At 39.3% G+C, this 18180-nt stretch overlaps 1 protein-coding gene across 5 annotated transcripts in view; it reads right to left on the bottom strand.

The window, feature by feature from the left end:
• The window catches only part of tanc1b (tetratricopeptide repeat, ankyrin repeat and coiled-coil containing 1b), an 87079-nt gene that overhangs the window by 32445 nt on the left and 36454 nt on the right, over positions 1 to 18180 (bottom strand). For 4 of the 5 annotated variants that reach the window (XM_026294856.2, XM_026294857.2, XM_026294858.2 and 1 more), the window contains 3 exons: positions 8276 to 8409; positions 5680 to 5869; positions 2336 to 2665 (listed from right to left, as the gene is read on the bottom strand). In XM_026294856.2, the coding sequence (XP_026150641.1) occupies positions 2336 to 2665; positions 5680 to 5869; positions 8276 to 8409 (654 nt within the window). Of the gene's footprint in view, positions 1 to 2335; positions 2666 to 5679; positions 5870 to 6773; positions 6879 to 8275; positions 8410 to 18180 lie in introns of those variants that run through there. The other variant, XM_026294859.2, reaches the window with a different exon arrangement.

The raw sequence follows: 18180 nt of genomic DNA, 5'->3' as shown, positions 1-18180 counted from the left end.
TAGTACCTAACACTCTGCCTTGTAGTGAGTCTACAGAAAAGAAAAAAATAAATCATGGTAATTATTCCTCTTCTGGTTGCTTCTTGAGAGTTTATGACCATAGGTAACTGGGATATTGATAGAATTGGGAGAATGAGAGCTTTGTCTTCATATCTGACTCAGTCTTCAGCCTAAAACTTCAGGACAGTATACACATCACTGCAAACTCCAAACAAATCAACTTGTGACATTCATCCTCCATCTTTCCCCCACCCCTCACTCCATAAGAGAGTAGTCCACAGAGAGTCTCAGACCTGGAGCTGCTGAGTTGCATGGTAGGGGTTTGCAAAAGCTGCCCTTATTTAATATCTACCAATAAAGCATAGACAAATTCACAGAACACACCTTGTCACCATACTGTAAAAGCTGGTGTACAAAGCCACATTACTGTATTGAGTACATTTTCCTGGAGTATCAACAGAGTACTGTCCCTGACACACTAACACCAACGCAGATTGGTTCGGGCCATAAATTAAGTTGTCCTTGATGTCCTCTCCTAGGGCTTTTTCACACGGTGTAAAATTTGAGGTGTGAATTCTGCAGATCCCTAGAGGGCAAGACTGCATAACTATGACATCAGCCTATAAACTCTCAGGCAGACTGGTGCTCACATGCAAACCAACACACATAAATGGACAAATATTTCCTGGACTATTAGCTTTACAAGCCAATGATGAGATGCTCACAAATGTGTTAACAACATTGTCATGCACAATGTTATGTTTTCAATGTGTGCACAGATTCAACTGTGGGTTGGAGAAATCCTGTCAAAATGTTGTGTGACAGCAGTGCAAAATTTGTGAATTAATCTGTGTCTGAGATCAGGCTGGAAACTATGTACTGTTTTAGAGGGCTATTTGTTCCTTTATACACTGGGGCAAAGCATTTGAACTTCAACACTGGCAGCTGATACATCCAGGTAAGAGGGATAACAAAATATAACATGTTCCCAAGCAACATGATACTGCCATACATAAAAGATATAAAACACCCCCCAGCTATGAACTCATCCTCACATGTTCAGATATATGCCCTACTTTGTCAGAGGCTGGAGGTTTTATGTTATCTCAGATTTTTTCTTTAACTCATCTCTGTCTTTGCCAGTGGTCTGACCTGAGTCCACGTATTTGTTTAGGCTTCCTGTCTAGCCTGTCCCTGCTGTCTTAATTTCTACTTGCACGATGCAATTCTTTTTTGCTCTATAAACCTTTCATTAGTTTATTTTGTTACTGTAGCTCCTTTCAGTGTTGCCCTCCCTCCCTACAAACTTCACCTTCTTTATGAGTGCTGTTTTATTGGTTATAAAGTAATTGACTTTTTCTATATGAATCCTATTACTGTTTGCAACAGCAATAACAATCACAATTTAAAGTTAGGCCCCCTATGTTTATTGTATTGTATTGCTGTTATTTTTAGTGTAAGGGGTGCCTAATAGCAAAAGACTTAAGTGATTTTACGTTTGGCTTGCACATTATAATCCATCTTTAGTGAATCGTACAGGGGGAAAAAGTGAAAATTGTACTTCTCAATAAGTTCATAACTAAAGAACTGATGTTTGTTGGTCTTTGCATCACGTTTGTTTCAACTTGTCTTTAGGTATTTCAGCAACCAGGAAGATGTAAATCTTATAGATGCGTCTGTTACAATAACAGGCCCAAGGTCAGAAGAGTAAACAGCAAAAACAGAGGGAGGACGTATGAGGGACACCTGGGAATGGAAATGGGGTGAAACTGAGTGGGGAAAGGGAGTAGCAAGGGATATCAACAACTGTGACAGCTGTGTGGATATGGTGAGCTGAGCCACAACAGGGAGGTTCCAGGGCAGGAATGCAGAACAGATCAACCAGACAGTGGCTTGCGCTTGAGTCTGACATGGCAGGCAGGGCTGAAGCACAATACACAACAGCTGCCTAATCCCCAACTTCTACATTCTCCTCTCCTCTTTAAAAAGCACAACCTGCCCTCTGAAAAACACTAACTTCCCATCATCTCTGTATGTTTTTCCTGTCTCTGTGAGTTGCTTGTTTGGACTGGAAATGACACGCCACTTGTCAGCCTCAGGCAGCATCACAATGCCACACCATCACAATCTTGAAATGACTGGCAATGGAATGAAGTAAGACAACCAGGCGCAGTCACAGTTTTTAAGTCAACACAACAAAGAGTACAAGTGTACAAGAAGAGAGTAAAATGTTTCATGTGATGCTAAAATCAAAGTATTGCAGAAAGGTACTGTTTACAGAAACACTGCTTTCTCTCCTCAGCACATAAGACATCCAGTTTTGAAAAGCTTCTACCTGCTACAGAGTTTGGCCTCGGCATCATGAGGGAAGATGATGTCTGTGCTGGGTATGGAATGGGTCCCTCAGGTGAATGACTTGGAGGCTGCTGTGGTCCTGAAGCCCCTGCTGATACGCTGGAATGCTGCTGCTGGTCCGTCTTGGATTGGGTGTCAACTGGTGCTGCTGTGGCACTGTTGGAGTCTTCTTCAGCCACAGGAGAGCAGGTGTCAGCCCGCACGCTCTGTGCCAGCCCATGACGCCCGCTGCCTCTCAGGCTGCCATCCTTACTCCACTCCAGGCTGGAGCCACTGCGGTCATCATTCTCTGAAGAACTTGTGATGGTGGCTGAGGGAAGATGAAAACAGAGAAGGGAATTAGAGCAAGTGAGAGGTAAGATATGAGAGTAATGTTCTTTGCATGCCATGAACTTTTTTCCATCTTTTAACTCTGGTGAGATTAAGCTGTAATTATACTTTGAATAACTCCTTAATTTTTCCCATTTCCTTTATCAAGGCAATGATAAAGGAAATGCTTGCAGCAGGTCTGTGCTTACACTAATGAAAACAGGAATGAAATGATGATATTGATTTGTAGAACTCTTTTCCTGAGCACAGGCTATGTCTCAGTGGAAGCATCCAACATCAACATAATGTAAATAGCTACTGGACGCTGTACAATCTAACCAAGCTTTCACTTAATATTAGGAGATAAGACTAAAGAACTAGCATTAATTATTGCCTTGTAAATTTTAATTTTACACAGGTTTTCAGTTACATGTGACCAATGCAACTTTCTGTCTTAATAGTGGAGTGGATGGCCACAACTAAAAAATAAGATGCAGTGGAATACAAAAACATGGGTAAAGCTGGAACACAATCCTAATGTGGATTTCATAATGCAACATATTATTAAGCCATTCATAACAGCAGTCACGTATATCTCGGGTTTGAACATGGCACTTGGAATCATCACAGTGATTTCTTACTTACTGAACTATAGCCACTGACAAAGAACACAATGTTATTTAAATCTTTGGCTAACAAAGAGCAGCTTTAATGGTCACAGCTATAGATCTGCTATGGTTACTCCTTCTAAGAAACTTGAAGTGGTTTAGTAAACGTTACAACATTGCAAAATCTGTTTAAATCCACCCAAGTTTTAATGCCATACAAAGCCAAATTAATGTGCTTTTGAAATCATAGTCAAACTTCAAAGAACAAGGAATATTAATCACACGCTGGAATCTGAAATATGGACACAAGTTAGCTTTGTTCTTCCATGACTACGCAGTGTTATTAAGGTCAGTAGGCGGGGCGCTGTACAATTAATTACAATTGACAGAAGCAATACAGTTTTACAGTGAAATAGACTACAATACATACTACATGACTGTATGTCTCATCCTGGGTGTCGGAATATTGATGCTCTGTGTTGATACAATACAATATCATAGCCTCCGAAAATTATTTTGCAGCTAGCAAAGATATAGCTCGAGGGAACAGAATGACTGACTTGAGGTAATCAGTTATGTCACCTCTGCAGTACTGGAAATCTAAATTCTTGCATTATATATTTGGCTTTGGTATGCACCGTTTTTTTTAGTCCAGTCTAATTTTATTTATATAGCCCAATATCAGAAATTACATATTTGCCTGCAGCGATTTGTTCTGCTGCAGTAAAATCACATCACCTAAATAACTTTTTGTCCATGAAATCTATCACTTGCTTCACAAATGATTTATGTTCAAATGGGCATAACAGCAGGACCACACAGTTACAATTTGCTACTGCATCCTGACTAAAACATTCAACCCCCATTTTCAGAATGAAATCTTAACATTTTCATAGTCAGTGGTGGCTTTGTGAATTGAAACGTCAAATGGATTAATACATGAATAGACGTCATCTTCCTGTCAGCTTGTGTAAATCCGAAGATGTCTTACAGGGCTATTACTAGAGATACTGCACAATGTCAAACTGCAGCAACTGTCACCTCAATACAATCTCATAGCAGAACAGCTTTATACAAAACCCAACAGCTGACACGTTGTAGGGAATGAATATAATCTGACAAATATGCGATTTAGTCCCAATAGGTTTAACCGAATAATGAATGACTGACACCATGCAGTCGCTACTTTCTGGCCTAAATCATTAAATACACATAAGGTAACAATTCTCAGACTGCAAATTACAAACTGAAGAGCTACACGGGAGATACTGTTTTAAGCAATATTAATACAGTCTGTGGTGAGTAATACATGCTGCTGACAGTTGTTTTGTGCAGGATAAATGCCAGAAAGAAAAATATTACTGCAAGGTCTGCAGAGTCCTTGTTAGTACTAATGTCTTCATCAAACCCAGCAACTGATGTAGCCACTGTTAAGTTATCTGTGGTAAATGAGAGACTGGCAGGATCTTTTTGTCACTGCTCTGAGGTGGGCTACTCATGCACCTAGGTAAGCTATTGATTCAATGACAAAAGAATGAGCTATGATTTATTGAAATGAAAATGAAAAACAACAGCACCTTTTAATAGGCTGTTACTGGGGGAGGGAGGTCTAGACTATGTTTGAAGGTTTAGTTATTATGTTTCACCTGAACTATAGTGCTGTCAAAAAAAAGATGCTATCCACTCCAAAAAAATGTTCCAAATAATAATTAGTGTAGTGTGTGTGAAACTATGACAAACAAATGCATCATGGTCAAAAAACAGAATGTGGTTGACAATGGCATGATTGTAAAACATATACTTACTGACCTCTGACAAAGATAAAAGCTCCCTCCCTGGCATGTGCAGGACATTTGATTTAAAAAGACCTCTGGGCTCACAGACTGAGCCACTGTGTTCTCTATAAGTGTTAATTAGGTGCTTCATATTATTTCTTTTAGATTCACTAACCCTGGTTTCCCATCAGATCAGCAGCTGGCTGGGTTCAGAGGTGAATGTCAATCAATATTGAATGGGTTTATTTGACATTATCTTGTACAATTTTGGATATTTGGTTCACATATATTCTTAGCACAACAGTAAAATGTTTTCACCAGCTAGCTTTAAGCTGCTAGCCTTAAAGTTGTATGGTGGTGATTTCTTTAAAACAACATTATCTTCACATCGGTAACTCACAAAAGACATGTTGCTGTTGTATATCCTTGAGGCCTGACAAACCTGCTGCATGCATTTGCCTTCTCAAAACATATGAGCAAAAATCCTCTGTCAAATCATGTAATAACATTGTTCCACAGCTCTACTATTTATCAAAAACTTCAACTGGGTGCCTTTAAGGACATGGGTGCTACCAGTCTGATGTGTTACACTATTCAAGTTGCTACTTGTGTACAATGATGGAGTTTCTCACCTATGATCCCACTGTCTTTGCTCTCAAGTGTAGAGCTGGGGCTAGTAATGGTGCCACAGGGACTAGAGCGGCTGAGAAGCGGGCGGCTGGTGGTACTGTTGAGTGTTGAACATGGGCTGTCAGTGCTGGGAGATGCTGTGCTGCTGGTCAGTGTAGAGCAGGGGCTAATACCCTGGCAAGTCACGGTGCTCTGGGGAAGAGTAAGATAGAGAAAAGGGTTAAGGTACACCAAGAATCCACAATCAGATCTACTGATCAAACACGTCATTGAAGTATGGAATTCAACTCAAAATGTCAGCTGGCAACATGTTCACATTTTTTCAGCATGAGCAGCAATAAATGTAACAGAAATAATTTTCCAACCTTATTTGGAAGGAGAATTTAGAAAATTGTAAAGAATGACTGCCTGTTTGACCTGGATAGTGTGAAATCAATGCAGAAATTCCCTCACAAACAAACAAGCCTTTCACATGTGAGCATGACACACAAGCCGAAAGGCATAAGTGCATTAAATAGATCAAGAATTGAAAATTACACACTCATATGCTTTGAGGAACCAAAATGAGCCTGAAGAAAAACAAGGGAAGAGCTCTCAACAATAGATACCTCTCTCATGTCACCAAGCCTGTCTGACAACCATACAGCAGCTAAATCTTTGTTTGAGCTAACTGACAACTGTAGAAATCCAAGTTAAAGCTGGTTTGTCCAGTATCTCCATCTTCCTTCAACTGTATTTCACACACCACAAAAGCTGAGACTGGTTATTAGTTTGAACAAATTCCTCCTTCGACCACCTCCATTCATATTAAGTCCAATAAATTCAACAAAGGTTATCTTTCCACCAAGAGGTTTCTTTATTACATAGTCTAGCACTAACTTCAGAGTAGCACCAAACAGAAATGTCCATAAATAGCTTTTATAATGCATTATCTTTGGGAACTTGGCCAAATTAGAGAAATTGTTGTAAATCTATCAATAACTATCTGTTTCCATATAAAGCACCAAAAATCTACAGCCCAGGTCAAATTAAATCCACCCGCATCCTCAACAAACCAATTTTAAAGATAATTGTTTAGTCCAAGTGGAATACTTACTTGAAAAACATGTTGATAAAAAGTCAGGCTGTTAAATAATAAAAACGTTTCTCTCTTACTTAAAACATGCAGCATTTCAAAATATGTTTTTTGTTACCACAAACTGTATTATATCTATAAATATCACAAAACGTATTAAAATTATGCTATAGAGAACAGCACTACAACACATATCTGATTTGATAAATAATGCCACCATGTCTAAAAATCTAAAGAAATAATTAGGCAGAGTATACAGGCACTATGGGCCATAGTGTTGGAGCAGAGTTACCAGATTTCACATCACTTGAGAAGGAGAGTTACAGTATATTAAGCTCTTGTCAGGAATAAATCTCATCCTGTTCAATCAGGCTGAACTCACATAACAGAAGGACTCTCCAATGCTTAAGTCAATTTGACAGAGAAGTGGGACTAACCTCTTATTCAACATGTACTGGCTATTGCTGCATTTGTACTATACTGTGCTAAAATAATACAAAACAAAAAAAAAAAAAAAAGGAGGGATGCTGCATGGCTGGCAACAACATTAACAATTTATGTGGACTGCTACCATTACCTACATAACATTTCCTGTTTCTACATCCCACCTGTTTTTCGGCCAGTAGTTGTGCAAAGCAACTTCAAGCCAAAAGCTGCAGTCCAAAGCTTATGCCATCTACCAAATCAAAGGAAGAGCCAACCAGCTTACTGACATTTAACAATTTACTGCACGGGAAAATGAGAAACAACATACAAGTTAAACAGCATCATAAAAGACTGTGTGCTTCTCTCTGAAAACACACCGACATGCACACAAACGTGCACCACGTGAAAATCATTACAATGCCTGTCTCCTCTTTTGACATCTCAGCTAATTAATATATTTCAGAAAATACTCTGTATGCCTCGTTCTCAGTCCAAGGATTTCCAATTCAATGTCAAAATGTGTCCAAGACATGCAATGAATGAGGGAAGCATAGTGTGCTGGGCTCTGCTCCTCACACAGCCCCGGTCTAATTAGTAGAGCCCAACAAACTGAGACTCAGACCTAACGTAACTATTTCTGGACACAGGCTCAGACACTCTTGTTACATACTCAAGAGCCCCTGGAATAGTGCTCAAGTTACTGGGAGACTAACACACCACACTGGAATGCTTGCACTGAAATAAAACTACATGCAGCCAATTTTAAATATGCAGTTACTTTCTTTAGAACATCTCAAACAAAACAGGCTGACAGTTACCGCCGGTTGTTATGCAAAAAAATAAATAAAAATAAAGATGAAAAATTTAAAAAATAATAAAAAACTCCCAGTGGCGCCTCCTGAATTCCTATAAAAAGATAATTAACAGAAGGAAAAAAATTAATCAAGCTCCAACAAAAAAATCCATTCTTCTGTTGAACTGTAACAACTCCCTCCTCTCAACCTTTCCCTCTCTCTCTCTATCTCTGTGCTGCAGTAGTGGCGGCAGCTGGTGTTGGAAGAGGGAGGGAGCTGGAGGGGAGGGAGAAAATGAAATACCTTCTTTTCATTCTTGTCGTCCATAGGTATGCGTGCTGTACCCGGGATCCCTTCTCCCAGTAAAAAGCCCAGCCTTGTCATCAGTTCCTGGGTGGCAGGAGAGGAGGAGCTTGGTTGTTTCTCTGCTTGCAGCTCTAGAGATGAGAGAGAGAGAGAGAGAGAGAGAGAGAGAGAGGGAAAGATAATGCTCAACATTAGCAGGCAGATTCCACCTCTCTGCTGGATGCCCCAAACAGGGCCACTCTGCCTACCCTGCCCTCCCCTTAGCTTTGCTCTGAAAGGCTATGCTGCACTCTCCAGCTGCTGCTGATGTGGTGCAGACCCAGAGAGGGGGGTGAAAGAAGAGCATGGGAGAGAGAGAGGGAGTGTGGTGGGGGCTATGGCTTGTGCGCGTGTGACTGCGTGCGTATGAGTGTGTGCTCTAAAAGAGTCTGAATACATGTGAATGTCTAGCATTGTTAGGAAAGCACAGATGTGTACGTGTGTGCGTTGCCTTGAGTGCCAATTCCAGGGCTTTCTGGTTGTTTACAGCTCTCACTCATAGAACCTCTGAATATCAATGAATGGACACATGCTTTTTCCTGCACAGCCTAAATGGTCTGTAGTCTTATCCCTCATGCCTTAATACTTGTTTGACTGCAATTTCCTGACTGGGGATCCATCAACAAGACAAAGACCATTTGCTATCTTTTTATTCCTGTTTATATACACTCTCTTTTGGCATACACTAAAATGCTCCTGAAAACACTGACAGTAAATGAGGCACTTTTGTGTTTTATCATTCATATATGTAGAATATGTCTCAAATTTGGATTTGGCAAATTAATCAAGGCAGAGTGAAAACACACCCAAAGAGAGCAGTCTGACAAACAGACAGAGGGATAGAGAGAAAGAGGGAACATCCAAGGTACACAAGCGCTTATTATTACAGCTCTCTGTTACCATCTTTTCCTCCTTGCCCCCATTTTCTCCATACTTATTAATATTGTTGACAGTACTGGTATTCCTAGTCTAAAGAATGTCACTAGACACATGTACCATGCATATTTGCAATAAACAATTCCCAAAGACACATGTTCTCCTTTTTGGTGTAAATTCCTTACAATCATCGCTATTAAAAGTTGGTAAAATTACAAAGTTGTGTCACATCCATCACAGAAGACAAAACTGAAGAGTGAGGAAAGCTTAACAGGTGAAATGTGAAGGTGATAATTTGTAGGATGTACTGTCTTTTAGAATAATCATTAAAAATGCAGCTTTGTATCGCTACTGAAGTCACCATATGTTTCTCCACAACAAAATATTTCTGTTTACACATTTGACTGCCTTCATGGTGCAAGGTTTTGGGCTTACATTTATCCGCTATAAAGATGGCACCAAACACATTTAGAACCAATCTCCATGTGTATGGTAATTTGAATCTTTTGTTACCTATCTGAAATTGCTTTGTTTTGTCTGTTTATATCTGTAACATCTGTAATACAATAATTTGGTCAATATGTATGGCTACTGCTGTGAATCTAATTTATGCAGGTCCTTGCAGAATCTACCCTCAGCTGGAGCATATTATATTAAAGCTGTGAAAAATGTTCTTCTGATAAATTTCTATCTATTTTTTTATATCTTTGTCATATGTATGTATTCAAGTGTATGCATAATAATTATACAACTGTTAAGATCTGACAGTGTCCTTGATTTTCATGGTTATATGTGGTAAACATCAGTGTCATAAGATCTGATCATCAGACCTACACTAATTGTATGGTCTGTTTATAAGTGGTGTCTTTGTTTTAATTTACTCAGGACAAAATCATTATTTCCACAAAAACTTTGCTCATTAAATTTCCTCATTGCTGCAGTGTTATAGTGAAATGAGAGGGCAGTGACTCTCAAAGTACAGTCCCTGTAATGAGATGTATTATTATGTAAGAGGTTTGTACTATGAAAGTAATCAATTGAATAACTTCAAGACCCTACAATTTATCATTTTGATTTTCATGTTTCTATAATTATTATGAAGTCAAGGGGGAAAATTTTCAAAGAATAATGTTGGTAGAGTTGGTGCACAGGAATCAAACCTATCCTAACCACCAACTTCCACACTTGAATATTTCAGGGTATATTGCAACAGTAATAAAGAAACAGCAAAGATAAACAGTATGGTAAGGACAACAAACATTGACACTGGGTGAGAGGCAGGATACACCCTGGACAGATCACCAGTCTATCACAGGGCTGACACACAGAGTCAGACAAACACTCACATTCACACCTACAGGCAATTTACAGGCAAGTCTCCAATTAGCCTAACCCAAGACTGCATGTCTGTGGACTGTGGGATGACACTGGAGTACCTGGAGAAAATCCACACAGACACAGGGAGAACATGAAAACACATAGAAAGGCCCCAGGTTCAAACAGGATTCAAACCCAAAACCTTCTTGCTGTAAGACGACAGCACTAACCACAGCATAGCCGTGCCACCCAAGCTGTACTCCCAGAAGGGAAAAAGAAAGTTATTACAGCCCTCAAATTTCACTCTGACCTATTGAGTACAGTGATCTCACTGGCACACCATAATTTAAAGTTATATATTTTATTACAGAATATACCACACAAGTATTAAGTTTCTGCTTTGTTGAAACAAAAAGATGTTTGGTTCATTCTTTAGTCAGAAGGGTCAACCAATTTCACATGCATGCAGACAAAGTCATTGACGGAGTAACGCCACTGTCACTCTTCTGGTGTCAGAAACAGAACCAGATGAAAAACATTTTTGCAGCAGTAACTTGAGTTCGGATTGGTTAGCAAATTGAGCACAAACGCCATTACTGCAGCTGAATGGAACAGCAGACAACAAATGGCATTACAGACACATGATCACTACATTTATTCATTGTCTAGCTCAAAGACAATTCACATGAGGAGTAGTAGAACGAACAACTTATCATGTACAGTAACAATGGACATCACCACCCTCCCACCTGAGCTGGTAACTCCAGCGGCTTACAGTGTTCCTGTACTTCAAATAGTGAGTCCAGTGCATTTGTCAATTTCTGAACTGGCTTTCGTATTGTTGTAAAGTATATGGTTTTTAATCCAGACATACAAAGCATGCCTAATCAAGTATACTGCATAAGTGGTGACAACCAAATTCAGCACTAATTTAAGATTCTTAAAACTCCTTGAAAACTTCTGCTAGTCATGATGAAAATACAAGGCATCTGGTGCTACTATGACTATTACAGTCGTTCAGTGAAGGAAGGAAAAAAACATGCCAACAATTTATCAAAGGCTTCTGTACCAAACAGAAATAGCCATTATGGTCTGGCACATGCTGTTGTGCCTTCATCCTTCAGCCAAGAACAAAATGTGTTAGACAAGATACTTGCATTGTAAGTAATGCCAGATAAGAACATATCTCCAAGTTGAATGTATGCAGATTATTTACACTACCACTTTGTTGTATGCCCACTGGGTTGCCTGGTTTCTGACCTTCTTAGGTTGGCACTGCCTTTCAGGCTGTTGCAACATCTCTTAGAAAAGCACCTCCCTTTAATTTTAAAGAACTGAAATATTCTATAGGCCTGAATGGAAACGCAATAACCAAATCGGCCTGAAGGTTTCACACTGAATAAACAGCAGCTTTTTTTAATATAAAAACCAATATTGGACACAAATATAATACATAAAGGTTACTCTACTTGCACTGCCCTTTTATACTGCAAAACCTACACAGTAAAAAGACTATACATTTAAAAAAAAAAAAAAAAAATCAATTGGACTTTTTAGAACCACTTATGCAAAGACATTGCTGAGGCCTGAACGTAGACGACAGTAATTTCACAGATAAATTCAGGGTCTCTGGATTACATTTGAAAACATGTTAAGTCTTCACTCTTGCCCATCACAACATGCACAAATCTTAGTAAAAACAGTATGAGTCTGCATCATATCTAAACTTGTTGTCTCTGGTAATGTGTTGGATGTAAGTGTTGCTGTGTGGGGCTTTGAAATCTTTATTAGATTTTCTGTCATTCAGGTTTGACCTCCTGTATATGTTGCTAATGCACACACATGCATCACATACATAAAGTACATTTACAAGCTACTATCATGTAAATCACTTTCGCGTTAACAACATAAAGGTCATAGTCTAGTGTAACAGAATTACATTTAAAATAAACAGAGTTTTTGTATTCAACTATGGACAGATAAAGTCTTTGGTGGTTGATTGTGAAATACACAACAACATACTCTGAGCTTCATTATCGTTAGTGGATGGAGAGAGATAATAGGGATTGGTCACCATTCTTTAAAAAGGGCACCTTACCCATCACGTATTTATGACCAGCATACATTAGCAGACACTGACAGGGTGTTTGTTGTAATTAGAGTATGTCAGAGGCAGGATGGTTCATTCTTGAGCAGCAGATATAGGGCTATGAAGACCAGAAACTACAGGCTCTGACAACTTCCCTATTTGATGAGGATTAAAATGTACAATGAGTTTCTGACATTAAATAAACAGTATGCAGCAACTCTTAAAACTATATGTAGAAAATAACACAATATTGATTAAGTGCTTCCTTGCATGTTCATATTCCTGTTCCTGCTGCACACACAGTTGATGGTCTGGGGGTAAATCTGATTAAATCCATCAACCACCTCATTATTACTGGGCTTTGAAAGGACCACTTCATCACTGGTTCTTCAAAACCACTTAAACCCACCTGCCTCTGAGGACCAGTTAGTAGCCCTGGACATGAGCTGGGGCTGTGATGGGAACTCTGGGCATATTACATATAAACAATGAACAGACTGACAGGCAGAAAAGCTAATATGCATGATACACAAGCCAAACCTAAGGCTCATGGGCCACATCAATAACAATAGCTTCAGCCGGTGGTCTCTCTGCAAATCAATACACTGTAGCAGAAATTGGAATCATTGCCAACTACTAGACACAAAATCTTCATCTTGGCAGCATGGAGGCAAACATGGACAAATCTGTGTTTGGTTTACAGTTGTAATACAGCTTTATTAACTGTCTACTTTAACCTTAATTTGTCATATTGTGTACACTGTATGATTCACTGGCCATTCTCTTAACGCACATGACACAAAAGAGAAATTGTCTAGTACAGTTAAATGATTAACCCTGAGACCGGTTTAGTCTGCCGATGCTTTCATCACCTAGTCATCACTCCTTACTATCTGAAAGCAATGACAGCCATGCACACTATAGTCATTTCTTTCACCAAGAACTTTCTTGGGTCAGTGTTTGGGCTTCTGTTGCAGTAATACCTGAAAAGCACATTTATTTCAACATCCACTGTACATCTACTAATACAACCATCCTCTCCTAACAAAAAGAAAACACAGTTCATAGACACAGGCCAGTATGAGGTTTATTAGTTTCTCAAAATGTCATGCAATCCTAAAAAGGAAAGCATTAAAGTGGGCTGCTATGGTTGATTGTTTGAAAATGCTATCAGCAGTGGAGCACTTCTGACAGCAAGTGGTCTACCTGTCTACCAAGATAACCTCACTGAATACAGGCCAGAAAGTGCTGGCCCCCCTCACAGAGATTAGGTCCACTCTTCATGTTAATGCTCAAAGGCTCTTCTACTTGGGGTACACAACCCTAACCAAACTGTTGGGGTGATGAACCAAAAGCAACTTCCACATTACTCCAAATGATAACTGTTTTATTACAGTGTTATCATAGTCCAATATAATGCACAGTGGAACAGCGAAACATTATTGCAGCTAAGCAAAGGTCTAATAATCACAAGTTAAAAATATATAAATGTTTCCAGTCAAAACTACACTGACTATATGGCAGCTTAGTTACATTACCTTAAAAGGCTTCAGCATGTCCCTAACAGTAATAGCAATAAATTTCATTTCGCATCACTAAATTACACACACATTGGACCTTTCCAGTGTCAGCAAGTCTCAGGAGCAGGTCAAATCAAGGAGGGAAGATGTGGGTACTTGCAAGGGTAGCAACTGTGATTAGTTAAATGTAAGTCTTGACATGACTCAAGTTTTGCTTGATCGACAGCTGTTCAAACTGCACCTCTTGCTGAAAACTTTTCAGCATTGTTGTCTGGTTTGATACCCTGTCCTTAGCTCTGCATGCATATGCACCGTTGTGTAAATAGTAGAACTAACCATTTTTGACGTCCAACTTCATGTTATTGAGCAGTAAGTTCCTGCTGTGCAAAAGACTGAATCTTGTACAGTCATTCCACAGCAATACAGCCATGCATACTAAAGGGACATTCAAAAGGCATTCTGTTATAACGTGACAGCTTAAACCTACCCATTACTATTATTGATTGCTTCCTCTTTTTATATTTCATCAATACCGCAGAAGTTCTGTGGAGTGTAATGGCAAAATTAATTTACACTGATTTAATTGGAAGACTGTTTGTACAGTGAAACAAAGCAAATAGGAGAATCAGACTATGCAAGGCGAGTAAATGGACAGTTGAGCTACAGTTAATCTTTGTACTGAGGCTGTAGACTAGCTCTGTGCAGTAGGAAAATAGGCTTGAAAGGTCTATTATGACCCACCTCCTGTAATTTTACACTGGATGTAATGCCACCAGTGTAAATCAGGATCACTGCTCTCATGACTCTTATTAAATACCCTCATCTTGATTAACCTGGTTTATTAATTGGTCCTGTCCGAATAGACTTCACAGGACTTAATTTGTGAAAGCAACCTTGGCTCTCCACTGAAGTGCCACTTTATGGCACAACTTTATGAATCAGTTTAAGACGTTAGAAATTACATTATTTATTCTGTGATGGGCATGATAAAACTGTAGTAGCAGGCTGGTAGCTGGTATAAATTTCAACAATATATCAATTACAAAGAAAATGCAGTCAGAAGTCTCCTTTAATGATTACGAGTACTCGGGTTCAATCCATACACAGAGTGAGAAAAGAAGAAAGGACCGCTGCTTACAGTACTGCTTTGTACATGAGAAACTTCAAGGGAGTGACTACAGATCATCTGTGTCTTGCATATTTGACCTTGAAGACACTAATGTCTGTGTACAGTTCCTGTGAAATAATATTTTTAAAATCCTCCTAGAGCTGAATGTTATCTAAATGCAAAAATGAGTGTACCCTTTATGTTTCCATCACAGGCCAACAGCAGTTTTGACAGTACACATAAGGTAAACGATTGCACGTATCTGGATGGGAGGTAGTTACATGGTGAATTGGCTAACCAATGAAAATGAGCTTCCTGTGCTATATACAGTATCTCATTAGTCCTCTACATCTTATCCCACCCTGGAGATATGGAAAAAACCTAGGATGAAGCTGGAAACACTTTGTTATTTCAGTATCTGTACAACAAATGGCGGCAAAAACAGAACAACATCGTTATCAGCTGCCTGAGGAAGTTTATGAGCAGGTGTGAAATAGCAGCCGTGTGGCGCAGTGACAGAAGAATGAAGACGGAAGGAGGAGGAGCAGGAGAAGAATGGAGTCGAAGGGGGAACACCATGAACAGACTGGCTCCACAAATTTTCTTCTGGCTCTCTTCCTGCCTAGAAAACAATCCAGCCGGTGCTCATTAGCAGCTGGAGTTTCATTACCACAACAGTGGAGCCTGTTTAATGAACCCTCAATGAGAATATGCATCCTGCTTCCCTATTTAAGTTCAGAGGTACCAGGTGACGTGCCCCTCTGAAGCACGTTCAGCATTTATTGCAAATTCCAATGTTAGAACCACAAATGCCCTTCACAGCAAGCACAGATGGCATGTCCAATGAGATAGCACAGTTAGGTGAAACAAAATGAGGATTTTGGGGGGGGGGGGGGGGGGGCAAAGTGGTAATCATAGTTTGAGTGACATTTCAGATTGACAACATTATCTAGCTATTATTATTGTTGTTCTAATGGAAGATACAGATGGCATTTTATTAACCATTTCACAAACAATACTAAAACTTCTTCATGTTGCGATTGAGCCCTAAGGGGCACGACGGCTCTGTTTCAAAGATTCTCTAGAGATGAGCAGCACAAATTAATGAAAGTTCATCAACAAAAAAAAAAAGTTGCATCCTCCAGCTGTTGATTAAAAGACAGAATCAACAATAAACCTGATCTACCACACAAAGGGACAGAGCTACCATTCTGTTAGAGCCAAAAAGAAATCACAGTTCATTCATCACTACTGCCACAAGGTTACTGCTTTCCTTAAGGGAAGACGGTGAATGAAGGTTTCTGAAATAGCACTGGAAGTTCTATAAACTGCTAACAATGGGCCTTGATTATACGAGCGGGCCTGAGTCAATAAAAATGGTAAAAAATGCTTCTTTATGGATAACTGAGTTCATTCTTAGTGAACCAAATTTTTACCTGTATCCCTAGAAATAGAGAGACAGGTACAACTGTGAATGTTTGTGATATGTGAATTATTCATTAGGCTAATAATATTATCATAATATGAATAGCCAAGTCAAAGTGAGTGAAAAATAGGGTCACCAGCAACACCCTGGTTTTCTACATTTGCAGAAACATTCCATGCATGCAGTCTGTCAGGACCCCAGCTGTGGGTGTGAGATCTAGCATCAGATTACTTCTCTATGATTTGATGGATTTGATCAGGAGTTAAGAAAATAATCAGAGCACATTTATCCAATTCATACATATCCACATACTGCATACACATTGGGACAACATCAGGTCATGTCCTTTTAAATCCTGCATGCTGCCAGGGTTGTTCCCGTATTATACCAATACACATAACACAAAAGGTGACATGGTCTCTAAAAGTAGTTAACAAATGACAAAAACATTGTAGAAGTGAATGCAATACACCTTTAAGTCCTTTAAGGGTATATTCACCTAATAGTTTACAAGATACTGTAAGTTGAACCACAGTTTCAGCATTGACAATATATTCAGTATATGACAAAACAGGTGTTAAGTGTTTGGGCTCAGGTCTTACTAGAGTTGTAACATGGGGCTGCAGAAGAGAGACAATTGTGGGAAAAGACCAGAGGTTCAGTCTTGATTGACAGAGACAGAGCCCTGAGACCACAGCTGAAACAATTTTGACAGGAGAACCACTGACAGCCTGTTGCAAACGCATTCATGCACGCAAAGACACACATACATAAACAAACATGTGCTTGTGGCCACATAAGACAAAATAAAAATACACATTGCATTCACGCACATGCACAAGAAACTCTATCCCTTGTCAAAGACAGAGCTTTGTGAGATGACTGCACTCTAGGTCAAACACACATTTCTTTTCTTAGCTGACAGTCCAACCCAAAAGAAGAACAAATGAATACATTCAAAGTCCACATATAAGCTTTAATTATATGTGAGGCCAGCCAAATTAAACACACAGAAAAAAAGAAACTCACACTGCATTAAAAAAATAAATCTTTAGAATGACATTCACCATTTTTGAGAAAACCGTGACTGAGCATCCAAAATTCCCACAAATAGCCTCAGTTGCAGTCAAGATTTATCTCTGAGTTTAGATAAGAACCACATTTTAGACATCGTTGAACACACCCACAACAAAAAGCCCTTTTACAGCTCTTTTGAACTCCTTTGATTTGTGCCCTAAATGTCACACAGTTCTCATGCTGTAATTTCTCCATCACTATATCAACATGCTGAGGTTGACCTTGTTAAAAGGCTGCAATGTCAAACAACCATCTCATCTCATCATGTCTCAGCAGTTAGCAAAACAGCGTTGTTTACTCTCTCTGAAGAGAGAGACAATGTAGGCCTACAAAGGACAAAGCAATACTGCATGTACCCTTATCCTTGTCACATTAATACATATTAATCCAGCTGATACAACAATATGGCCTATGCCAAACTCAGGCAACAGATCTAAGTGCACGGTGTAA

The sequence above is a fragment of the Mastacembelus armatus genome, chromosome 21 (genome assembly GCF_900324485.2).
Source record: "Mastacembelus armatus chromosome 21, fMasArm1.2, whole genome shotgun sequence".
Lineage (NCBI taxonomy): Eukaryota > Metazoa > Chordata > Actinopteri > Synbranchiformes > Mastacembelidae > Mastacembelus > Mastacembelus armatus.
Note: the sequence above shows the minus strand (reverse complement) of the source record. Positions and strands in the feature narration are given on the sequence as shown.